Source organism: Colobus angolensis, unplaced genomic scaffold (assembly GCF_000951035.1).
Source record: "Colobus angolensis palliatus isolate OR3802 unplaced genomic scaffold, Cang.pa_1.0 Scaffold231, whole genome shotgun sequence".
Taxonomy (NCBI): domain Eukaryota; kingdom Metazoa; phylum Chordata; class Mammalia; order Primates; family Cercopithecidae; genus Colobus; species Colobus angolensis.
Window position 1 is genome coordinate 4657961 of NW_012115500.1, and position 27035 is coordinate 4684995.

Below are 27035 nucleotides of genomic sequence, written 5' to 3' on the forward strand. Positions count from 1 at the left end.
ATTCTCTGATGGTAGTTTGTATTTCTGTGGGGTCGGTGGTGATATCCCCTTTATCATTTTTTATTGCGTCTATTTGATTCTTCTCTCTTTTCTTCTTAAATTTGGTGATTTTTAAAAGGTAACAGTTTACTTTATTATTTGCTCTCGCACTCTGTGTTTACTTATATAAAATACATTTTTTTTTTTCTGATCAATTTGAGAGTAAGTGGTATACGTTGTGGCCTTTTACTCCTATACTTCAATGTGTATTTACTAAGAATAAAGATATCCTCTTGGTAGAAATACAGTTATCAATTTCAGCAAATTGATAAAATACTTTCATCTACAGTTTGCCATTAGTTTTGTCAGTTGACTCAGTAATAACTTTTATGGTATATGTTTTCCCTCTAGGACAAGATCTATTCTAGGGTCAGGTATTGCATTTAGTAATGATATCTTTTAGGCTTCTAATTTGTAACACTTCCACAGCTTTTCTCAATGACTTTTATGACATTGACATATTTTAAGAAGACAGTTGCTCCTCCCCCAAGTCTTTATGTTGGACATTTTCAGTTGGATTTGTGCATCGGTAAAGCTGTGTTCTTCTCAGGGTATCACGTTTGAAGGCAACATGGCCCTTTGTCCTTGATCAGTGATTTGGTGACTTTTAACTATCTGTGTTACCTTTGTTTTCTGTGTAGCTCCATATGGTATCAGAGAATCTACAAGAAGAACAGGTTCACAGAAGGAGATACCAAAGGGGATAGAAAAATGGTATGTGAAATTTAAATATGATGTGTTACTACTTTGAGAAGAAGCATGTAGCTTCCCCAATAACTTAGCATTCTTAAAATTGTTCACTGATTTTGAAATTTTCTTTTTTGTAGTCCAGAAAGCCATGTTCCTGTTTCCTTGAGTTATCATCTGAGTGATATGTTTCTTGACCTGTTAAACTTCGCAGCTGAGACCCTCGTGTTAGGTGGAAGACTAGTCTATTGGTTACCGGTGTATACGCCAGAGTATGTAATCTTAATTTTATTTTTAATGTCATTTTTCTTACAATATTTGTATATCTACTATAATTTTTTCTTTATCTCTTCTTGCATTTGGTGCATCTTTGTATTTAATTTGTAATAGCCTTTGTTTGCCTTGAAATGTGTATAAAATAGTCTTTTTATTTATTTATTTATTGAAACAAGGTCTTTGCTCTGTCACCCAGTCTGGAGTGCAGTGGTGCAATCATGACTCACTGCAGCCTTGACCTCCCAGGCTCAAGTGATCCTCCCATCTTAGCCTCCTGAGTATCTGGGACTACAGGCATACGTCACCATGCTCAGCTATTTTTTTTTTTTTTTAATTTTTCTGTAGAGATGAAATCTCACTATGTTGCCCAGGTTGGTTTTAAAGTTCTAGGCTCAAGTAATTCCCCTGCCTCAGCCTCTCAAAATGTTGTGATTATAAGGGTGAGCCACTGTACTCAGCCTCCTTCTTTTCATCAACTGAGTTGTTGTGACCTTGTTATTTTATATCAGGGGGCAAACCATGGCCTATGGACCAGATATGGTCCTCAGCCTGTGTTTGTAAGGTTCTTGAGCTTAGACTAGTTTTTAGATTTTTTTTTTTTTTGAGACGGAGTCTCGCTCTGTTGCCTAGGCTGGAGTGCAGTGGCCCGATCTCGGCTCACTGCAAACTCCGCCATCCGGGTTCACGCCAGTCTCCTGCCTCAGCCTCCAGAGTAGCTGGGACTACAGGTGCCCGTCAGCACGCCTGGCTAGTTTTTTTTTTTTTTGTATTTTTAGTAGAGACGGGGTTTCACAGTGTTCGCCAGGATGGTCTTGATCTCCTGACCTCGTGATCTGCCCGCCTCGGCCTCCTAAAGTGCTGGGATTACAGGCGTGAGCCACCGCGTCCGGCCTAGTTTTTAGATTTTTAAAGGTTGTTAAAAAATATCCACACAAAATAATATGTGACAGAAACATACAGTATGTGACCCACAAAATCTGAAATATTCACTCTCTGGCCCTTTATAGAAAAAGTTTTGCCAGCCCTTATTGGACCCTACACTTAGCTCAATACCTGTTGATCACAGCTGTTTTATAGTTCTTTTGCCAGTCTTTAGAGGTAATTTTCAACTGCTTAGCTAAAGGATTCATGCATCTACTACCTTCTAATGCTAGCTTTAATATATATTGGCTATTATGATTATCTTAAATACAATAAATCAAAAGCTAAGACCAAAATAAGAGCTGTGCATATATTTAAAGCCCTGATTATGTTCAGTATTATTGCTTTTAGTTTTGTTATTCAGTAACTATTAAATATAAATAAAGCTATATATATTAATAGTAAAAGACAAGATGTCTGAACAAGATGGAATCTTTAAATTTGAAAGGTATTGCCAAGCCCAGTAGGTTATTTCTTCAATCTGCCATAGATATATTTTTTAATACAAATATTTTAATTCCTGTTTTGGTATTTTATTTTATTTTATTTATTTTTTGAGACAGGGTTTTGTTTTGTCACCCAGACTGGAGTACGGTGGCACGATCTCATGTCACTGCAACCTCCACCTCCTGGGTTCAAGCAATTCTCCCACCTCAGCCCTCTGAGTAGCTGGGATTACAGGCGCACGCCACCACGCCCCGTGAAGTTTTGTGTTTTTAATAGAGACGGGGTTTCACTGTGTTGGCCAGGCTGGTCTTGAACTCCTGACCTGAAGTGATCCACCCACCTTGGCCTCCCAAAGGATTATAGGTGTGAGCTGCTGTGTCCGGCCAGTTCCTATATTTACTATACATAATTATACAATGGTAACTGTCTTTTTCTACAAAGCTTGGTAGTCCCTCAGTATTTGGGACCCTCAGCTATTTCTTCTTGTTTGTTTTACAAATGCTGTATTTAAAACTGCCATGGCCTCAGTTTAGTTATGCATTTCATTATCAGCTGATCAGAGAGAATACATTTGTACCCAGACCCCTTAACACTGAGTTTGTTTTGTTGTTAATGGTAATCTCATTTAACCTGTTTTAGAAATGAGGAAACTTAATTCCAAGGAGTGAAATGACCTGTCTAAAATTAAAAGCCAGCTAGCTAATTTGTTTCCTTATTCCCAGTGCTGTATTCACTTAATTCAACATCCTGCCAGATCTCGTATACTTAGTACATGAAATGATAGGTGAAGTTTTATTAATGTTTTCAGATAAGACTGTATTTGTTCATGTCTTTGTAGAGAGGGTTCCTACCTTAGACAAACTGAATTCCAGCAACAAGCTACTTGCTTTTTGTTTAATTCAAGTTGTAGGGCTAAAATTTAAAAAAAAAAATTACTGTGAAATAATTTCAAACTTACAGAAGTTTCAAATACAATACAGAAAACTCCCATCTCTACCCTTATCCAGATTTTCCCAATATTAACATATATCTACCTCCCCTGACTCCTGCATGTATCTGTTATCACTAATCTTTTTGAAACCATTTGAGAAGTCATTGGTATGGTGCCCTCTTACCAAGAACATTCCTATCTAGCCATGATCAACCCTCCAAGTCTGGAAGTTAGCATTGATAACAGTATTCCATCCAGATCATAGACCCCATTCAAATTTTACCAGTTGCAATCCATGCAGGAAACTGTGCTGTAATCATCTATCCTATCTTTTTTGGTCTTCTCTGGTCCAGAATATTTTCTGTCTTTCCATATCTTTTGTATCCTTGGAAGTTTTGTAGGCCGGGGCCATCTGATATTTATTCTATGACCAGACTGAGGTCATGCTTTCTTGGTAGGAATACCGCAGACATGATCTTTGCAGCACATCATAGGGCACACAAAGCCACTCCTCCTGGTAATGTTAACTTTGATTGTCTGGTCAGGCTCTTCTCTGACAGATTTCTCCTCTCTGACTCATCATTTTCTTCTTTGATTTGTATTTTATGGGGAAATAACAAGATTACACGAATGTCTTGTTTTTCATCAAACCACTACTCAGATTGATGACTCCATTGTTGACAGCCACTGCTGTGGTGGTTGCCAAGTGATTCTTCTATTCCATAATTTCTTCTGCATTTGGAAGTTGGTATTCTATAAGAAAGAGCTTTTCTTTCTGCCCCATTTACTTCATTAATTATTTGTAGTGGTATGGAGTCATGGATTCCTGTATTATTCATTGGGTTGTAATTTATTAGTAGTAGTATTTTGTTGCTCAAATGGTCACAGATTTGACCAGAGGGAGTTTCTTTGAGCTGGCTTTTCTGTCCTTTTGAAATATCCTCAGTAGTTTTTTATGTAATTCCTTCCTTTTTAGCATATCTGACTGTTCACTGTTTTGTAGTTTATTATTTAATTATAATCGAAATCATATGTGGTTAAGAATTTATTTTGGAGTTCTTTTATTCCTTTATAAAAAATAATATTGGAGGTTCTTTAAACTGAGTGTATTTCTAAAGACTTTAAAAAGTGGCCACTGGATATTTCTTCAATGACTTCTCTATTAGTAATTTTAGATGAGGGAAGATTTCCAAATACATATAACCAAAGTGATGTTTTAGAAAGGGAAAAGGGAGACATGTTGTAGTGATTTTTTTTTTTTGTTTTTTGTCTTAGATGTTTTATCAATGTTTTATCAATGGATAGATTTCTTCTAGTTATGGGGCTAACTCACGTGGGAAGACTATGGTGGCATTTATTTCCCTGAGTTTCTGGCCCCTGGAGAGAGTTATTTTCAGATCCCCTGATGTTCATTATTAGATCTCAATAGTGTCTTCTCTCTTTAAGCCTAAAGCGATCTTATTAATTATTAATAGTGAACTAAATTTGTATTGCGTTTATGCGAGAAAAATGAACTGTTTTCATATTCAAGGTCTTTACTCTTTTGAAAATTCTTTACTGTTTTGAAAATAAGACAATATCAAGATGAATTTGAGTCTAAAGTCACCTGTAAAAGTTTGAACTAATGTTCTTCTGAATTAAGCAGTTTAGAATTAGTTTAACTATGTTATATTGAAAATGTAGCTTTATATTAGACCAGGACTAAAAAGGAATTCAATTTACAGTTATACCTTAGCGTAGTTTAATTTTAAGACTTTTGTATTTTTGGTGTGGTGGATGTAGGCTGTTAGTTCTGTTACTGAATTAATTTACGGTCAGCCAAACCCTGTTATATGATTCAAGTTACACATTATAACCAAGTTCAGGTATTATTTTAACCCAGGATTGATTGAAAAGTATAAGACATAAAAGCAAAATACTGCCTAAAAGCTTAGTTGTATATGGGAAATTGTGAGAGCTAATGATTGAAAAGGATTTTTCTCACTGTTTGACAATTTAAATTGCAGTAAAGAAACTGCTACTCAGAAACTTCTGCTGTTCTTTTTCCTTCTAGTCTAGACTCTCCCTACTCCAGTATATCAGACTTTTTGCCGGCATCAAGATACTCTGTGCATTTTATGTCTTTTCACCTTTGTTTATTCTGACCCTACTGTTTGAGATGCCCTTTCTTCTTTCCTCAACTGGTAAAATTCTAGTCATTTTTCTAGGCCTGGCTTAATTGTCAACACTTCTGTGACACTTTCTCAGATACTTCTCAGCAGAATTAATCAGTCCTTCCTCTGTGCTCTCATAGTAGCTTGTTTTTACTGCTTATAGAGACTTAACACGTAAAATTACTGTAGTCTGTTGGTATTTGTGAGTTTATTATTTACAATTTTGGCTACTTGCAAATGACCCAGATTATCTGTGTTACAACCATGTGTACAGGGTGTCAATCCAGTGTGTACACATACAGTCCAGGTATGTTTGATGTTATAGGAGTCAGTGTGCTACTGAGTGAGTGTAGCTGTTTGCCCAGGCTCCGTATATCCATTTAGCTCTACCTAATTTCATTGTACACAGATAACTCCTGAAGTGATTAGAAATAGTATTTCTTTATAAAAGATGACCTTTATAGAAATCCAGCTGCTAGTGTTAGTGATGACATGATGACACACTTATATCAAAATAGCACATTGTACCCCTCAAATGTATATAATTTTAATTCATTAATTAAAAATTTTTGAAAAGGTGAGAAGCTAATAATGTGCCCCAAAGTAGGACTTGGAGATAAATTTTGATTGTAGTAAGATGAACTTTGCAGTGCCTATAATCAGTGAAGAGAACTTGTTTTTCATCTCTTAGGAAAGAAGAAGAAGTGATTTTTTTTTTTCTTTAAGTTCTAGGGTACATGTGCACAATGTGCAGGTTTGTTACATATGTATACATGTGCCATGTTGGTGTGCTGCAACCATCAACTCGTCATTTACATTAGGTATATCTCCTAATGGTATACCTCCCCCCTCCCCCCTCCCTACAATAGGACCTGGTGTGTGATATTCCCCTTCCTGTGTCCAAGTGTTCTCATTGTTCAATTCCCACGTGTGAGTGAGAACATGTGGTATTTGGTTTTCTGTTCTTGTGATAGTTTGCTGAGAATGATGGTTTCCAGCTGCATCCATGTCCCTACAAAGGACACAAACTCATCCTTTTTTATGGCTGCATAGTAGTCCATGGTGTATATGTACCACATTTTCTTAATCCAGTCTGTCACTGATGGACATTTGGGTTGATTCCAAGTCTTTGCTATTGTGAATAGTGCTGCAATAAACATACGTGTGCGTGTGTCTTTATAGCAGCATGACTTATAATCCTTTGGGTATATCTCCAGTAATGGGATGGCTGGGTCAAATGGTATTTCTAGTTCTAGATCCTTGAGGAATCACCACACTTTTCCACAATGGTTGAACTAGTTTACAGTCCCACCAACAGTGTAAAAGTGTTCCTATTTCTCCACATCCTCTCCAGCACCTGTTGTTTCCTGACTTTTTAATAATTGCCATTCTAACTGGTGTGAAATGGTATCTCATTGTGGTTTTGATTTGCATTGGAAGAACTGACTTTTAAGCTGTTTTTAGTAAATGTTCAATCTTTGCAAAATCTGTTTCTCAAATGGAAGCTGAAATTCTAGTGACATTTGGAAAGTAGTTGAAGCATTAAGATTCACAGGAAAATGAGTGACAGTCAAAATTGATTCGTGGAAAATCTAGGGTCCTATATACACAATTATTTTTGTTTTTTAAAAAAAAATTGAAATAGAATTTGCATACCATGAAACTCACCCTCTTAACGTATACAGCTTCATGGTTTTAGTTTATCCACAAAGTTGTGCGACCATCACCACTAGGTAATTCCAGAACATTTTCTTCACCCCCGAGAAGTACCCCATAGACATTAGCAATTACCACCTCTGGCACCACTTGTCAATCTCTGTGGATTTACCTATTAAGGATGATTTAGCTTTTAAATAGATAACTCGGATTGTAGGGGGATATTAATAAAAATGGGGAGTTAAGATAGGATTTGGTACTGTTGTAATGGCCCAGGCAACATACAGATTTATACCTTCCACTTAACCATTTGCCAGCATTCCACTGAAATGAAATATGTTGGAAAATATACAGTGAATTATTTTATTTTATTTTTTATTTTATTTTATTTTATTTTGAGACAGAGTTTCGCTCTTGTTGCCCAGTCTAGAGTGCAGTGGTGTGATCTTGACTCACTACAACATCCACCTCCCAGGTTTGAGCGATTCTCCTGCTTCAGCCTCCCAAGTAGCTGGGATTGCAGGCATGTGCCATCATGCTTGGCTAATTTTGTATTTTTAGTAGAGACGGGATTTCACCATGTTGACCAGGCAGGTCTCGAACTCCTGACCTTAGGTGATCCCCTCGCCTTGGCCTCCCAAAGCTCTAGGATTACAGGTATGAGCCACCACACCCAGCTGAATAATTTTTTAACTGCTATTTTTAATCTTTTTAGTATGGTACTTTGGGAGTATATGGTTAAATTGATTGGCTCATTAATAGAATAATTGTTAAAAATGAATTAAGATTGAGTCAAAAAAGATAATATGAAACATGCAAATATGTTTTTCTGCTGTTAAACCAAATGCCATAGATGTTAATTAAAATTGTATTGGTTTTGTACTTTGGGATTGGATTGATAAATTTGCTTTTTGGGTTTTATAGTTATATTAGGGATATAAGCATGAAGAATTTATATCAAATTTATACTTGTGCATATTTAAGTCACATTTTAATAAAAAAATACTTTAAGTCAGTCCGCCAGGAAGTAAAAGATTTTTTTCCTTTAAAAAATAGTGTATTACTTAGTTTGACACACACTGTTTCCAGCATCTGTAGATCCTATGGTTTGTAAGTGTAAGGTTAAGGCTATATCTTCTTTCTGTTAGCACTTATTATTTTAGTCTCAACCATGGTGTAGAATATATTCTTTCTACTGTACTCCATCCTGGGCAACAGAGCAAGATCCTGTCTCTGAAAAAGAAAAAAAAAGAATGTATTCTTTCATGTCATAAATGCATTGCATGAAGATTCAAAATTTGATGTCAGTGTTATAAGAGCTACAACATTTCTGGCTATGTAGTGAACATTAAAGAATTACTAGATGAGGTGAAATCTGAAGTGCTCATTACTTGTTGGAAAGCTCTAGGAAGAAGTCAGAGAATGACTTCAAGATAGTTCTTTCCACTGATAATAAAGTGAAGTGCATTATGAATGATGCTTGGGAAGTGGGTGATGATGGGTTTGAGCATATGATTGAGGTAACAGGGAGAGCTCGTTGAAGGTCAGTGGGACCTCGAAAAGTTCAGGAAAGAGTGGTGGGGAAAACAGTGTTGATGCATTAAAACAGGTAGCTGAGATTGTGGTCCTTTACATGAAAAACTAATCAGCACCTTTGCTATTTTGAATCAGACCTTTAAGATTACCTGTATAATAAATGTGTGCAGACACCATCCAAAAAGGCATACAAAATTGCAAGGGAAACATAAATCCTGGCAACACAGTGTTCTTGAAAGTACCCATGCCTAGTGAGTCCCCTCCCTTGCTGTTCTTTCACATTCTGTTCCATAGCTGTTTCTCCCACCTCTGTTACCTATTTCTTTGGCCAAGATTTATGCTAACCTGTCAGATGCCAGATTCTGAACTCCTGCTATTGACTGTCCTGCTTTCTAGACGTTGTCATCATCTTTATCCATGTAGGACATGTGCTGTACAGCAGCAGTCTCCACCACTCACTGGCATATTTTTGTTTTATTTCCTGGTTCATATCACCAAAAGACTGATGTAATCTGTAGCGTTTATTTTAGTTGTAGTTTATTTGAATAATTTTACAAATAACTTTGGTTCTATATGTACAAACGTAATAGAGGTCTCAAGATGTTATTAAAATTTTGCAGGGGCACTTCATTTTAGAGGGGAAAGTATATGCTGTAGTGGGTTGTACACTTTGGGAATTTATAAAAATCTACAGATGGTCAGTCTTTCGTGAATGTCAAGGGATGTTCTTGAGTGTATTTTTATCTACTCTTACGGAGTTCTGTAGGGTGGAATCACCTTGTACTTTTGTGGTTTAAATGTTTGGCGTTCTTCAACAAAACGTATTTACAATATTTCTCTCTTATTCTACAGGTAAAAAATTTAACTGCATTTCTGGGATATGATAAAATTAAGCTACTTTGCTTATAGATAGTTAGGATCATGTGGACAGTTAGCATATGTGGGGAAAAAGAGCACATAGTGAAGAACATCTCACACTACATTGGACGATCCCCATGATTCTTCGTGGGCCACACATGTGAGTGTTCCTAACAGTCAGCTGTTCTTCCTTCAGGTACACTGAAGAGATGGTGCCTTGGCACCCTTGCCTGAAACTCATTAGCAACTGTGAGCAGAAGCTTTCCAGTCACACATCAAGGCGCTTGATCACAATGGAAAAGGTGCAGAAATTTGAGGTAAATTGCTTTAGTATTTTTGGGATAAATTCTGAAAGAATCAAAAGTAGTTGTTTCTACATAGTTTTCCTGTGATAGAGTTTGGAAATGTTATTCCGTGGGACTTTAAAAATTACAGATGAATTTAGCAAGAGGCAGAAGTTGAAGAGATTTGTGGCATCCAGTCGGGATTGAAGGGTAGGAGTTGGATGTAGACATAGACATTGAGTAGAGTTCAAATAGACGTTGACCCTCACTTCTCAGGCTTTATTTGACATCCTTGTTGCTAACTCAGTTATAAAACAGCATTCTTAGACAACTGTTACCTAAGTAGCAATGTCCTAGTTACCATTTTTCTCCAAAAGCAGAACCTACTTGATGGCAGACTGTAATGAAGAGAATATGTTGCTTTATAAATAAAGAGAGAAAGTAATTGTCCCCAGTTTGTTAGGGCCCAACACATTCTCTGTCTCCCTTTCTCTCTCTTACATACAAAATTCATTTAAGTTTAAGAAAGAACGAAACGTTTGTTATTTCATGCCCAGACGAGAGTTGACATGAATCATGTCTCATAATGGAGCTTAATTAAATCTACAAAAGCTCTTTGGGCTGTACTTCTGTCGATTGACAACTCTCTTAATTTCACTGGAAACTTGGATGACCCCCATTCTTGCTCTGGACCTTTAGGGTAAGCAGAAGAAAGGTGGTACTGTGAAGAGTCTTCCTTACTTTTTTTTTTTTTCTTTTGAGACGGAGTTTCCCTCTTTCACCCAGGCAATGTCGGCTCACTGCATCCTCCACCTTCTGGTTTCAAGCGATTCTCCTGCCGTAGCCTCCTGAGTAGCCGGGATTACAGGTGCCTGCCACTATGCCTGGCTAATTTTTTTTTTTTGTATTTTTAGTAGAGACGGGGTTTCACCATCTTGGCCAGGCTGGTGTTGAACTGAGCTCTTGATCTGCCTACTTTGGCCTCCCAAAGTGCTGGGATTACAGGCGTGAGCCATTGCCCCAGCCTGAAGATTTTCATACCCATCTCTAGCCTGCATTTGACTTGTTTTGATATAGTTCTATCTTATGGATTATTTCATAGTGATGAAAACTAATATTTATATGGTACCTTTTGCATATATTATTTTATATCATTGTTTTCATCCTTTTTATTTCCATTTGCTGTCTCTAATTTAGACCCTTATTACCATACACCTGGTTTATGTTCACAGTCTCCTAAATGATCTCCTTCATACCTCTAGTTTATATGTTAAATGAATCTTCCTAAAACATTGCATTCATTATGTCACTACCTTATGCAAAATATTTTTTTATTACTGAAAAACGTTCAGAATTTTCATTGTGACATAAACTGTCTTCTGTAATCAGGCTCCAATATCAGGGCATTTCAGAAAGCTAACCTATACATCTATATAAGTAGTTGATTGGTATCTACTATATGTATATATAGGTATCTGTGTACCTACATATAAACATATGGATGTATAGATATATGTGGTGTAATTAAAATGAAAATGTATGGCAGTCATTTTTAAAACAAAAATACTAGAAGTTTATATTCAAATTACATCCTTGGAGTGGAATCTTTGTACTCATTCTATTTCTGTCATAATTTTTCAACATATTCTTGAAACTTACCTTTAAGATTTGCCTTTAAAGAAGTTTTTTTTTTTATTAATCAGTTATTTTGTTTTATAGTAACACCTTGCTTTTCTTAAAATGATTTTACTGGACTTTGCTGCTCTTATTTTATACCAGACTAATGATTTAAAGTTGTTTTTGGAAATCAAATTCTATTTCAAGGATGATGATTTGCCATTAAACCATTAAACATTTAAAACATTACAGATTCAGAAATTCTATAAATAGTTTCCAAATTGTTTGGCATCATTACAGCCTTCCAGAATGAAAATTTTAAATGAGTAACATTTATTTGGGTATACAGTAGAAGCCCTCTTATCTAATGTCCATTTCAAACCCCGTTGATTAACCAATACTGGCCATTCCTGCTCTAAAACACACTGCCTGGGCCGGGGGTGGTGGCTCTCATCTGTAATCCCAGCACTTTGGGAGGCCAAGGTGGGCGGATCACGAGGCCAGGAGTACGAGACCAGCCTGGCCAACATAGTGAAACCCTGTCTCTACTAAAAATACAAAAATCAGCTGGGCGTGGTGGCACACACCTGTAGTCCCAGTGACTCGGGAGGCTGAGGCAGGAGAATCGCTTGAACCCAGGAGGTGGAGGTTGCAGTGAGCTGAGACTGCGTCACTGCACTCCAGCCTGGAGACAGAGCGAGACTCCGTCTCAAAACAAACAACAACAACGAAATAAAAACCACACTGCCTGATGCAATAATATGTTGTATATTGAATACTTTCAGCTGGTGAGTCGCTTGATCTCTACTATATTTATATACAGTACTTCTGCTTCTATCAGCTGATTTATTTGTTTAATGAGTCTATTGTGGTATTCTCAGAACTGTTTATGCCAATTATATTTGTTACGGTAATTATGTAATCTACTTAAATACTAGTTAGACCAGTGAAATATTTGTGTAAGAATACAGTTGTAATTTCTATAAAAACTGAGTTAATGCTTTAGAAAGAACAAAGTGAGTTGCTAAAAAAAGAGAAGACTTGAATTGGGAATGACTTTGAAAAAAGTAACTGCAATCTAGGTTTTTGCACCCAGATTGCTTTGTAAGCTCTTGCATCATTTTATAGAAGCCAAAACTAGAATTCTTTATAGGTCTTGATTCTGTATGAATATATACAAATGAATATTGTTTTTTAAGTTAAAATAAGTTTAATATGTTTACAAAGCATTTTAATTTCTTCCTGCTTTTATTTCCTTTATCCAGTTAGCTAATTGTATTAGTGTGCTTGGGCTGCCATAGCCAAATACCACAGACTGGGCGACTTAACAGAAATTTATTTTCTCACAGTTCTGGAGGCTGGAAATTCAAGATTCAGGTGTCAGCAGACTTAGCTTCTTGCAGGTGTTCACTGTCTCGCTGTTCTCACAAGTTCTTTCCTTTGTGCATCTGCACTTCCGGTGTCTCTTCCTCTTCTTTTTGTTTTGGATTTAGACAGTGTCTCACTCCATCACCCAGACTAGAATACAGTGGCACTATTCTGCCTTACTGTAACCTCAAACTCCAGGGCTCAAGCCATCCTCCAGTCTCATCTGTCTGTCTTCCTCTTCTTAAAAGAATGAGAGTCCTATTGGATTAAGGCCCCACCTTTAAAATTTCATTTATGTGTAATGACCTCCTTAAAGGCCTTGTCTTCAAATACAGTCATATTGAGGGTTAGGGACTCAACATATGAATTTTAGGATAGAACAGAATGTTCATTCCATTATAGTCCATCACATTGAATAAGAGGAGTCTGTTGTATGTTAGAGGATGCTTTTTTTCTCCTCTCCTAGTCACTTACTTCTCATGTATATGTTTGTCTTTTGGTATTTTAAAGGAAGTAAGGCATTTTGATAATTCAGATGGTAACATTACAGCTCTTAGAAATCATAGCATTTAATAGAATCATTCGAGTTAGTAATATAATAGTACCTAACATTTATGTGCCAGGCACATGAGTAATACATGTAAAAAGCAAGCGTTACCTGTAGATTTTGCAGTTTTAAGTCGTGATATTAGAAAGAAAAGTAAATGGCATTAGCATTCTTTATTGTGTGGCCTACATAAATAGTATTCCAAAGAATTAGGAGGACGAAGCTGTGAAGACTCTTTAATAATTCATGGAGCTGCATAATAAATCAGCCATTCTATTTTAATGGGAAAATTTAAAAATTAAGATCCATTGTGGACTAATTTTTATGCTTGCTTTCTGCTGAGCTTTATTTGTTTAAGAAAGTCTGATATTTTTCCCCAGATTTATAATATTTCCCTAAGCAAATTTATTTGAGACTCAAGGAAAACTGGGCTTTTGAGGATTTTTGTCCTATGTTAAAATGATAAATGAGGGTACTCACCTTTGGTATTTTTAAACCTGTAAAGGCAATGCTCATTTTTGTTGGGTTTTCTTTTTATCATTTTACTTTCTTCTTTTCAAATTGATTAAAAAAAAAAAAAACAAGGAAAAGCCTCAAGTAATTTTTGAAATGGTCTTCCCTATATAAGATCAAATTTAACTAGTGAATTTTTACTAGTATGATGTTTATTGTAACCGAAAGTACTTTGTCATGTTAAATTAATCATGTTTGGTTTTTAATTAATTACTTCATTTCTACCTTTTGTTTGTGTGGAGAGAAGTGTATATAATTGCAGCAAGATCTCAGTCCTTTATAATGCAAGTGGTGACATAAAATTGTCAAACAGTTCTCACACACGTCTAACAAATTATTCTTGGGCTTGTTCAGCATTGTTGATTTTGGCAATGGAAGAAGACTATTAGTTTTAGATTTTTACAGTTTTGTATACTGTGTCTCTTCATTTTTGATTTGTCACTTGTTAGGTTTAACTTCAGTATAACTTTTGGCCCACTTGGTATGTTGTTATAAAGTATTCTCCCTATTCCTCTTTTAAAAGTGTAAGTGTAAGTTACAACAAAAATTGTCTGAGGAATATTGATATTTTATAAAATTTTGAAGTTTTATATTATTGGCCATACCTTTCAGACTTGCTTATGGCACATAAGTAGTAAAGAAGAAAATTATTGACAACTGTATTAAAATTTTGAAATTGCCTGATAAGAAGGGCCAAGTTTTTTCATTATTCCTTGTTGATATATTCTGAAAGCCAAGTGAATGATGAGTAACACTTTTATAATGCATTGTTGTTTACAAAACTTCCCTATCCACTTGACTTTATTAATGTCACCATTTTAGAAATGAGAAAGAGTAGCCTGGGACTATCCCAGTTTGCTTAAGTAGTTAAGTGGCAGAGTTGAGACCAAAACTCCTCTTTGTACTTGACATTCTGTGTCCTTTTTTCTACATCTTGTTGCCTCTCTACTGAAGCATATTTCTACCTTTGGAATATGCCAAGATTAAAAGGTAAATATTCTTTTAATTTTTTATTTTTATTTATTTATTTTTGAGATGGAGTCTCACTCTGTTGCCAGGCTGGAGTGCAGTGGCGCAGTCTCGGCTCACTGCAACCTCCGCCTTCCGGGTTTGAGCGATTCTCCTGCCTCAGCCTCCCAAGTAGCTGGGACTGCAGGCGTGCGCCACCATGCCCAGCTAATTTTTGTATTTTTAGTTGAAACGGGGTTTCACCATGTTGGCCAGGATGGTCTCAATCTCCTAACCTCGTGATCCGCCCACCTCAGCCTCCCAAAGTGCTGGGATTACAGGCATGAGCCATTGTGCCTGGCTCTGAAAGGTAAATATTCTTGAGTGACATATTACTAGTTTGTTTTTAAAGATAGTCTTTCTTTGTCCTGCTGTATAGCTGGTGTTACTTTTGGGGCCATGGTGGAATGTGTGTTTTTTTTTTTTTGAGACGGAATCTCGCTCTTTTGCCCAGGTTGGAGTGCAGGGGCTTGGTCTCGGCTCACTGCAAGGTACGCCTCCCGGGTTCACGCCACTCTTCTGCCGCAGCCTCCCGAGTAGCCGGGACTACAGGTGCCCACCACCACGCCCAGCAGATTTTGTTTTTGTATTTTTAGTAGAGACCAGGTTTCACCCTGTTAGCCAGGATGGTCTCGATTTCCTGACCTCGTGATCCGCCAGCCTTGGCCTCCCAAAAATGCTAGGATTACAGGCGTGAGCCACCACGCCCGGCGGTTTGTTTTACTAGATCTTGCTGTCCCACTTAACACAACATGTAGTTGATGCTGCTATATGTGGTTCTAGTCACAGTGGTTACTTCTATAAAACATTTTTCTTATATGAAATGTATAGAATAAAAATGCAGATCTCCAGAGTTGTCCACAACAGACTGAGGTGTAATAGTTACATTTTCAATGACGGTCACCTGAAACGATACTCTCTCAACCTTCTCCATAGACTCTACTTGAACAGATGAAAAGAGTATCCAGGGTCGCCTTTTCAAGGTTTCCTTGAAATCTTTTTAAAAAATTCATGCAACTTTTATAGTCTACTCTATCATGATTAAATGTAAATGATTAAATATAAAAAATTAAATATAATTAAATGATTAAATATAAAATGATTAAATATAAAAAGACATACATGATTCAATGTAAAATGATTAAATATAAAAAATTAGTTTAGATTACCATTACATTAAGTGGGCCATCATGTGCCCTATTTATTTTGTGGTTTATTTACCTGACACGCTACCTTATATTCCTAGTGGTTTGAGAAGTATTGAAGTTTGGGTACGTTTAATTCAAGATATTATATGGCTATTAATTTAGACTAAAGTTATAATGTATAAATCAGTTGTCTTTTTTTGTATGGCTACATCATATAGTTTAGTATAGCTACATCATATAGTTTAGATTATTTAAAAGAGGAATGCTGGAAGGTCACAGTGGCAGCTGATGACAGTTTATGTAATTTTTTATTTTGGATTGAATGAAAGAGTCCAGTAACATGAAGCTGATGAATGCATTAATCAGAATGGAGTGTCGCCAAAACTGAGGGTTTTAACTAAAGGACTGAAAGATTTTGAAGCTATGAAGGACAAGAGAACCATTAGCTTTATAACAGTATTTTTTTAAACAAAGGAGATAATAGACACTGAGGTCACTTCAGAAAATGACTTATAGATGGCTTGAAGTGGAAGAAATTAGTCTTTATGATAAATAGTTTACATATTAGAATTATAATAGTGTTACTGATCATAAACTCTGGTGTTTTGCTGGCATAATGCTGATGCCTGTTTTCTTTACACATTATCCTTTCTCAGGATTAATGTTGTTAGTTGTGTTTTTCTTTTGCAGCTATTGGAATTAAAGTGTATCTCTTCTGATTGACTTTTCCTTCTGAAATATTTTGTAATTTTTGCCTATCTCTTCCCAAAACTGTGGGTTCCCTTTCGATTAGAAGTATAAAAGATTAGAGATTAGGTATGAAGCATTTAAAACAAAGGGTAAGATAGATAAAGGTAATAACCTCATTTATTGGTGAGAAAAACAAGCATGGTGACACTAAAGACATATTGGACATAAACTCAGTCTAGGTCTTCATACAATCCAATACTTACCACCATCAAAGTATGTGTGTGTATCTGAGAGAAAGAGAGTGTCTTTTTAAAAATTATTTTGCATAGCAAGTCAGAAGGGAACCAATTTGCATTATTTATAAATTACGACTTAACTTGAGGTGCTTCAAAAAGACTCGGAGAAGCAGACAGCAGCCTGGTGATGCTGCGTATCTTGCTGCCTGAATTCAGTTTTCAGGTTCATTTGGTCCACTTAGTTCCAAATGAATTTTCTTTTGCTGTTGGTGGTACTTTTTCTTGAGTTTACATCGTGGAAGATCATTTTTCTTTTATACTTATGCAAATAAAATGATTTTGTTAAATGGGTTTTTTTGTTAAGTTAATGCTATCATAATAGTTTTAAACTATTGTTTCTGATAAACCATGAAAAAGCAAACCTCTCTTCCCCACTAGCTCCAGGAAAGCAGGCATTTAAGATATCTGGATCCTGCATCTTATGGTTCTGTTTAGAAAGACTATTTTATTTGCAGAAATAAGCAGTTCTCTGAAGACTGAGAGAACGTATGTCTTTATGGTTCCAGCATGTTTTTAAACTATGCCAGTAAAACAGTTTTTAAAGTACTAGTGTTAAAAGAATCTTTGGCATAGGTCAGTTGAAAATATAAATATAACTCAGGGATTCCAAGGTATGAATGATTTAGAGAAATGGGAAGTTTCTCATGTATATTTTTGTCTTTTTCCTCATTGTATATTTTTATATTTTTCTCATTTATCATATGGTTATTTAACTTAGAATTATCTTTCTGGTGTTTTTCAAATTCACATGTAAACTTACGTCCTCTTTCCACTTTATGATCTTCTAAGAATCTAACCCTGAGATTTTTAATGTGTATTTTTTACATAATGTACAATTTAGTAATTATAAAGTGAATGTCCATGTACCTGCCACCAAGGTCAAGGTTATAGAATAATGCAGCACTCCAGAAGAACCCCCCTTTTGTGGCCATTGTTAATCATAAATACCTCCCTCTGCAATGTAACCACTATTCTGACTTTTATGGTAATCATTATCTTGCTTTTCTTTTGTAATATTGCCGCTATTGAATTCATCCCTAAGCAATATAGTTTTGCTTGGTTTTGATCTTTGTATAAATGCATATTTGTTTTTATTAATTTTTATTTTAATGGATTATGGAAATTTAAAAAACTCACCTAGGAGAGGAATAATCTACATTAAAGTGACAGCATATATATGTGCATGCCTGCACATGTTTTGGTCTGCTGCTCAAGAAGGTGTAACAAGATTTTTAGTTTTAATGAAATATTAGATACAGTAACTAATAAGCGGTCATTAAATGTTTATCTAGTGTGTTGACTTTGTATTCTTTTATCATTTGAGATAAAGTTTTGAATTTTATAAAGTATAGATTCTAGCAGATAGCATGTAGAAAGTGTTAATACTTCTGTGTTGTCATGATAAGGACTAATATCCCCAATGCTTTTTTTCTAATTATTAAGAAATTACGTATTGAGTGCCAGATGTCAAAGTTTAATGGTTGTCACTCATTTTGAACACTCTAGATACGAAGATTTTGATACGTATTAAAATATTTTTGTAGATTTTAGGTAACATGTAGTGAAATTTTTAAAAAGTATAGATTATATGTAAATACCTAATTCAAGGATGAAGATTTCCAATGGTACCTTGTTCTCATTAAGAATAATGCTAGAGGTTTCTCTTGATAGTATTGGATGCCAGACTTTTGACCTGCTTGTCCTTGGTTTGGAAATGGCCTAGTGCTGTTTATAGTTGTATAACTTTAGCACAAGTGGTTTCTATAGCTACTGTCCAGTACCAGATGTAGAACAGTGGGAAGCTTTGATAACGAGAGCAGGATTTTTAAACAAAAGCCGGACATGGGTAATTACCCTGAAGCTGAACTGAGCCCCATTATATTCAGCACTGTCATTTAAATTTCATTTCAGTCTCTGCTGATTACAAGAAAATAAACCGACCCATTGTTTTTCTCTTCCATCTCTTTGCCTTCTTCCTCACACCTTACTTAAGAAATCGTAGCTTTAACTGGTTCCATGAATCTAAAAAGGTTTTCCCCACAAAAGTAGATAAACACTACCAGTTTGGTGGCTTTCACTATGGTGACAGCATCACTGGTTTTCACTTATCATAGAATAAATTTCATAAGCCATTTGTATTCAAGCATTTGCAATGAAGCTGCTGTTTTGTATAAACTACTGTCACTTTGAGACTATAAATGACTTAAGGTTAATACTAGTGAGGTAGAAGAAATCATTATCTCATTATCAGGAACTGTCAGTGAGTAAAAGGACAGCTTAAACTTGACCTACAATTAAAATAGAAGCCATTTGGTTTTCTGCTGAATGACTATGGAGCTCTGCAACTTCATCCTCTAGAAAGTGGACGTATCGTATTTTTAAAGAATAGTGATTTTATAATTTGATGATCATCGTTAGATATTTTAACTGAAGTTTCAGGAATTCTATTAAATTAACTCTTGGCAATGAAGGGACACCAGGAGAGAATTTTGTCTTTATCATTATATTGATAGGGACTGGTGCAGGAGATGAGACTTCACAATGAGGTGAGTAGGAGCCAGTTTGTAGTAGAGGACGGGCATGGTGGTTGGGGCAAGGAGGATGATGAGGAAATTCATATCTGATAACTGCTGTTTGCTCTGTAAAGAAGGATGCACTTTTTTTTTTTTTTTTTCTGAGAGTAAATAAGCAGATACTAATGTAAGAATTGAGGACAGGTGAACTTTTAGAAAAGGTACTATGAGAAATAGGAAAAAAAAGCCATTCGCTTAACAATTTTTGCATTCATGTACTTTTCCTATTTTTCTATACTTTATTTCTCTTACTTAATTACCTCTTCCTTGAGAGGAAGGCCATAGTTTTCATCACCCGACATGTGTTTATGAGACCATTTGTGTCAGGTCTTGGGGCTGAACAGACTAAGGCTTCTTATCCTTAGAAAACTTGCACATTAGGAGAAATGGCCACTCAAACCATATTCCAACACAGCATCTTGTGTTCTGTAGTGATCTGTGAGAGGTGTTGTGTGAACATAGAAAAGCACCTACCTAAGGACATGGTGCTTTTGAGGCAAGAGAGGTGGGGAATTTGGTTGGAAAGCCAAAAATTTAAGCAAGGTACAGAATGAGAGGCATTGTGGTACATGTGGGGAACTCTGGACTTCAGCGGAGCTGGAAATACTGAGCAGTGTGGGAGGAACAGCTGGAGATAACCTGGAAGACTAAAAGAGGGAAGCCCAGTGTTGAGGGACCTTACCTGCTGTAGAGTTTCAAGTTTATCCTGTTGGTAAAAGGGCAAGCCCATGAGGGATGTTTGGAGAGTGGCAGAAGCTCTGTGTTCTGTGAAGGGCCTCCGAGCTTCACTATGTTAGTAAATTTGAGCTGTGGAAGGATACCTGTGATACCATTGAGGAGCTTCCTGGTATAGTCAGGCAAAGATGATGAGGCTATGAACCAAGGAAGCTAGAATAGAGATTGTAGAGGGCATGGTGGAATTGAGAATTTTGCGGGGAGGTAGATGTGGCAGGACTCGGTGACTAATTGGATAATTGGGGTGAGGGAGATGAGCTGGGGATGAGGGAGATGAGCTAAGGGTGGTATTTCAGAAATCTGGCTTGGGACAACTGAGCGGATGATTGCTTTCTTGTATGTTTTTATTTCCCACCCCTAATCCCAGGACCATGGTGCAGTGCTGCTTTCTTAGGCTGCTGTAATAATCTTCTACTGATTTTTCTGCTTCTGCAGTTTCTTCCTCCATTCCATGTCCTACATGGTGGCCAGAATACCTTTCAGAATATAAATAGATAAGGAAATTCCTCTGCTTAAATCTCATCAGTGGCTTTCTGTGGAATTTAGAATAAAATTCAGAATCCTTTACATAACCTTTATGTCAGCCTGATCTGCTTCTGACCTGTCCAGTCTCATCTTGTGCCACCTTCCCTTTTGCTTGCCAGTTGTTATCCACCCTGGTCGTCTTCTTTCAGGTCCCAGAATGAATTTACCTCCTGTTAGTCTCAGAGTCTTCTCACACACACTACATTTCCTCTTCCTAGAATGTTTTCTTCCCCTCTTTTCGTATGAGTAAATTTAATTCATCCTTTAGGTCTCAGATAAATTTCACTTCCTCAGAGAAGCCTTTCTTGTCCTTTCCCTTCACCCCTTCTGAATAGGTATTTCCTTTTATTCTTACTGCACTCTTTTCTTCCCAGTGTTTAATCACGGTTTGTAAGTATATGTCTGGATGTATATTGTTTAATGTCTGTCTCTCCCACCACTATACAAGCTCTGTGAATTCACAGACCTTGACTCTTTTGCTCACCATGCAATAAATATTTATGGAAAGAGTAGTAACTTTTAAGTGATTACTCTGGGCCATTCTAGTATAAAAACAAATCATATCAGTGGTATTTAAATCATCCATTTGAAGGAAGAGTACGAACAGATAGTTATGGCTAGCCAAAAGTTTTCTGTTAGAAAATACATTGAATTTTATCATTACCCTGATATTACTCTTCAAAAATCAGTAGGACAAAAACATTTTAATCCTATGATTCCTAGGCCTCATTTCTCATGAGAAGCAAACCAATAAAGCAGCTGAATTGACATGTTGTGGAAAATGATAACACCTTCCCTTTATTTAAGGAGGAGGTGATAAAAGAGAATAGCAAATTCCTGGGAGAAGGCAGTGATTAGGAGGATGGTTTCATCTAAGTGGAATTCTCAATGAAGAATCTTTCGTATCTTGGAAGTCTGAGCAGTTTATGATGGTCAGTTTGAAAAACCTTTTTTTATATATGCATTCTCACGGTATAATCCAGAGGGTCATGAGTTGCGTTTAAAGCATCAGTTTCAAATATGACTACAGAAAATACAGCTTGATTTATTTTCTTGAGAATGAATTCCCCATTAGATTAAAATTTATTACAAGTGGCTGAAATACTTTTAGCATCTTTTTTTCTTTTTAATGCAGTATTTTTGATGTATAGTTGTAAATGTAAAGATTGACTTGAATAAGGTCACGTTTATATACTTTTTCTTTCTTGTTCTAGAGAGTAATTTAGAATTTTAGGTTGGACACTGAGACAGTGTTACACGTTAGAATCGCTGAGGTGAATATGTAGTCGTCTATTTCTCCATCATTCTTTAAAAATGAAATGGTGTGAATAAATGCTGACATTCCCTGAGGAAAAGGCCAGCCTGGTCATGTTGGGACTGTGGGACTTGATGTTTACAGCAATCCGGGACTCACAAACAGCTATCACAACAGGGTGCTCCTGGCAGATGCATAGTCTGCTGTGCTGTAAGCTATTTCAGTTCACATCAGGAAGTACTCCAAAGAAGGGTTACTATGCTCCAGCCAGCAGAGGGTAGTGTACACATAAAAGTAAACTACCAACTTGTAAGCCTGCCTTTGGTTTCTTTGGCAAGTGTGTTAAAATTCCTCGAGTGGTTTATGTTTAGAATTAGCAGTACTGATAGGACAGGAAATTGGCTGGGTGGGACAGTGGTTAAAGGAGTCCTGCCTAAAAGTTTAGATCTGAAATATGTGCTACCATAATGTTGCTGTTCAGTGAGGAATGTCCTCTAAATGTCAAACTCTATTTTGAATGACCCACTAATCTGCCATGTGGGAAATTAACTCTTTAGCCATTGTTTTGATGTAATTTCTACTAAAAAAAAAAAAAAAAAGAATCATAATGGGAAAAACATGAGTTTTGAAGTCTGATTTAGGCTACAATTCTGGCAATGCTACTTACCAGCTGTGTGATTTGTGGTAGATTATTTAAACTCTTTAGCCTCTTTGTGCCCCTATCTGCAAAATTTAGATGATGCTCTTCTGCAAAAAGATACAGAAAATTAAATAATTATGTAATAACACATAGTTGGTAGGAAATGTATCTTCCTTTCTTGAATCATAACTTGTATATTTCTTATAATGTTTACGATTGCTGATTGTCTTAAAAGGATCAATGATAGGGCTGAATGCTGTGTATCTTCCTTATGTAGCCATTTATGGCTAACACAAATTTACCTACAGAAACTCTTCTGATTATAAAAAACGATAATAGTATAATCAATAGTCTTAATATTTTATTCATATCATCTAAATTACTACCAGTGGTTAAGAAATTTGGAAAGTGTAGTCATTGTATCATCGTAGTCTTCTTTCTTGCCATTTCCTAATTCTTGTGTGTTTTTATTTTTCCATCAAATATGTTTTGCTTACTAAACATTGGCAGAATGTGGGTTTTACGATACGTAGATGATATCGCAATGACTAGTGGTAGACAGATTTGGAAATGTTAGCAAAACCAAAAGTCAAACACTGGGGTGAGCTTGAGTTAATGGGGGGAGATCAAATATTGTATTTGCTGAGGATACTCTTCTCCTTTTAAGTAAGTACTTTGGCCTTTGAGATACTGTGCTGAAAAAAAAAAACTTGCAGATATTCCTGGTTGAGATGTGCAGGGAATGTGAATAGAGAAGAGTCATGAAAAGGTGATGAAAAATATGTAGAGTTGAGTATCACCATCTCAGATGTAAGCCCTGGCGAACTAAACTGAAGATAGGATAAAAGAGAGGTAGAGAGAAAAGAGAAAACAAAAATGAGTCTGCCATTTTTTTTTAGCATTAAGGCAATATAAGTTCTGAATGCTGCGTAGAGTATTGTTCATAGATATGTGGTATTTATATGTATGATTGTATGTGATATGTGTTGGACCATAGACATACTGAGTGTTTTGTGAGAAACACTTTATGAACTATGGTCTTTCCACTTGAGTGAAAACAGTAGCCAAAGTCCTTGGAATGTCTTACTCGAAGCAGGACTTGTGCTGCTAGGTAATAGACTGGTGCCTGCCAAATCTCTGGCTGCGTAAGGGATTTGGAGCTTTTGGGTTTTCCAGAGTTTCTGTTATAAATGATATTGTGTTTTGCAATCAGGAGTCATTTGGTCTTCTAGAAAGGGGACATTTTAGCACAGAACGCAAACATACACTTCACACTGATTCTGCTCTACTACCTGGGAAATAAGAAAATAGGATTTTCCCCTGAGAAGTTGCATTTCTAAGGGTAATGATCTTTCCTAACTTCTTCAGTAGCATGTATGTCTTTGCCACTGTGTCCCCATAGCACTGAATAGAACACATGGTCTTTTAAGGGCTTATTTTACCTTTATTCTGAGAGGTCTAAAGTATTACAATAAAGAATGTCTTAAGTACTAAATGTTTTCTCAATAATCGTTAGCATACATTTTAATCATTACTTTTGGATTTTTCAGGCTTTTGCTGTTCATTCCCAGTCTCTGACTCTGATCTTTATATTCTCTGACTTTATTACCAATACTTGCCCTATTTCTATCCCTCCGGTCAAAGACAAGCTATTTTATTAAGCCCTTCCTTTGGTCCATGGAGGAAGCCCATCTTCTGTTGTTCTTTGGGCTTTGTCTTCTGCCTCCCTCTTGTGAGCTGCATAACCACAGCTTAGGTCAGCTAGGTACGCTAGTAACTGAGCCTGGGTCAGTTTGCTGGAGTCATGTTTCTGTCCTTCCTTAGTCTCCTCACTACTGCAGTTCTAGAATATTCCATGAAGTAATCCACAGGCAGTTCAAGGGGGAGAGGGAGGTGATCTTGCATGGCCTAGAGGGGCCATGAGAGTGGTGGACACAAGGGCAGAGCTGGGAAGTACTTTATTGCCTGACTGTATTCTGATTCCCCTTGTACAGAAGAAAGTGAGATGTCATTCTGCAAAGTGATAGGTAATTGAATGTAAGTCCCAAATATCAAGGGAAAAGTCTGAGAATTATGGACAATTTGAACTTATTTAGATTTTAGCCAAGTGGTTGGCATATTAAATTTGCATTTTAATACATTAGATTTGGTCTCAGTATGGAGAATACACTAGAGAAGGAACCGCTGAAGGGAGGGCAGCTGGCCATTTAGGGAAAAGAGGCAAGGATGAGGGAGGCCTAGATTAAATATTGGAGATATGAGTGGAGAGAAGTGGATTTGAGATGTTTAGGATATACAAGCTAAGATTTTAGGACTGACCAAATCTGAGAAGAGGGATTTGACCCAGGTTTCTGATTTTGATGGCTGGATGGGGAACGATGCCAAGAATTGTGAGGATCAACATAGTAGCCGAAAAGATGACAGCAACTGGACATAGCTTTAAAATAAAACCAAAGAGAAACATTCTGCCAGGATTAAGCTAACACAGCTCAGGAAGTGGTCAAGTTTTCTAGTGATCTTACTGACATAAGGACAGAATTTCGAATACCTGGAGGAGTAATTGATGGACTTCAGTCAGACTTTTGATAAAAGTTGAAGTAGTTGACATTAAATGGTGGAACATTGTTCTGTGTTGCCGTTGTCCAGGCACAGTCCTGATTATGTGGACCAGCATTGAGTCCACCTGTGGAGTCACCTGTTCTTTCAGGGTTTTGTTATCCTTCAGCTTCCCTGTGGTTCTTATACCTCCTCTTGATATGAAAAGTCTGTGCCATTGAAATATATCCTTGGTTAATAGGCCTTCATTAGTAAGACCTCTTATCCAGTTCTACTCCTTTCTTGGTGGGCAGCTCAGCTGTCATGGCCTCAGTGCATCACCTGTATTCTCAGAGCTCCTCCTGCTTCTTAAGTTGGGGAAAAAGGTAGCTCTTTTGGAGTAAACCTCATTACCTTGTAGTTAAGGGTGCAATCTTTAGAGTCAAACAGATCTGTGTTCAGAGCCTAGCTCTGCCACTTACCAGGTGTATTATCTTGGTCCTGTACTCTTAAATAATTCCTCATCTGTAAAATGGTACTAATCTTTTACTTATTTCTTAGAACTGACAAGTTTTATTAGGTAGTACATATAAAGCATTTAGTATTGTTTTTGGTCCATACAAAACACCCAGCAAATGTTACCTTTCATTCGGTATCTTTAGTTGTATACCTACACGTTGACTCTCTAAAATTGATCTTTTTGGGGATTGCATGTAGCCTGAAGTTATTAATAGTAACCTTTGACATGTTTTCATGTGCTTGCAGGAATTTGGAACTGTAATATACTTAGGTGCCATAAAATTTCAGTAGCTACCTATTTCTCTTTGATGAATCAGGAAATCTGGGCATGTTTAATTTGTAATAATCTGAGTTTTTGGTGTGATTTTAAAAATACATATGGCAAAAATAGTTTCTGAATGAACAAATGTGCCAACATTATTTTGGCTAAACCTGGATTTTTATTAATGCTAGGTATGATGGAAAAATGAAGGTACTCATTTTATACAGGCAAAAATATTTTTTCAAAAATGAGAAAAGACTTTGAGGATTGTTGTATTCCAGATATATTTTTATATTTTTAGCTACCATTTTGATACTGAAATCAGGATAAAAAATCATGTTTTCCATTTAAGTCTCCACACTTGTCTTCAAAATCACATTAATCTAGGTGTAATTGAATATGAATTTATAGAAGTACATGGGAAATGAGATTTTATGTCTAATTAGATATTTTTCACAGTTGGATGAGAAGCCAGTGTTCCAGTGTTTCCTGCCAGGAACCTCAATTTTCTAAGCCAAAATATGTTTGACATTTTCACCCAGGTTGATATTACCATTAGATGTCAGTCTGAGCAGTAGTCCTTACTTGTCTGTGAAGTCTACAAGTGTGGAAATCTCTTGTTTAGCCTGTATCTTCATCTACTATGTTCACTTAAAGTTTCCACGAATTGTTTTATTTCATTAACTGAATATGGAAATACCCCCAGACAATTTTGTGTGTCTGTATGACCTCACACAAATGTATTATTTTGTTGGTTCACAACTTTTTCTTGAGTAGAAGCTTCCTTGTTTAGGAATTTTTATCCATAGGCACAGATGACTTCAGCATGTGCTGAACTTGGAATCAGAAGAAAGTTATAGCCTTGACTCTGTTACCTGGAACCATTCTCTTTGCCCTGAGGTAAAAGAAAGAAAGAAAGAAATTTGTCCTCTGTTCGGAGGACTTTTGTGAGGCTTTAATGAGGTAAATGAAAACACTTTGGATATCCAAGCATGATAAGGATGTAAAGTGATGGT

At 36.4% G+C, this 27035-nt stretch overlaps 1 protein-coding gene across 1 annotated transcript in view; it reads left to right on the forward strand.

The window, feature by feature from the left end:
- TRMT11 (tRNA methyltransferase 11 homolog (S. cerevisiae)) overlaps nucleotides 1-27035 on the forward strand; it is a 57468-nt gene that overhangs the window by 29726 nt on the left and 707 nt on the right. Inside the window, exons 10-12 of the mRNA XM_011944483.1 lie at nucleotides 681-753; nucleotides 867-998; nucleotides 9701-9821. Of these exons, the coding sequence (XP_011799873.1) occupies nucleotides 681-753; nucleotides 867-998; nucleotides 9701-9821 (326 nt within the window). The remainder of the gene's footprint in view (nucleotides 1-680; nucleotides 754-866; nucleotides 999-9700; nucleotides 9822-27035) is intronic.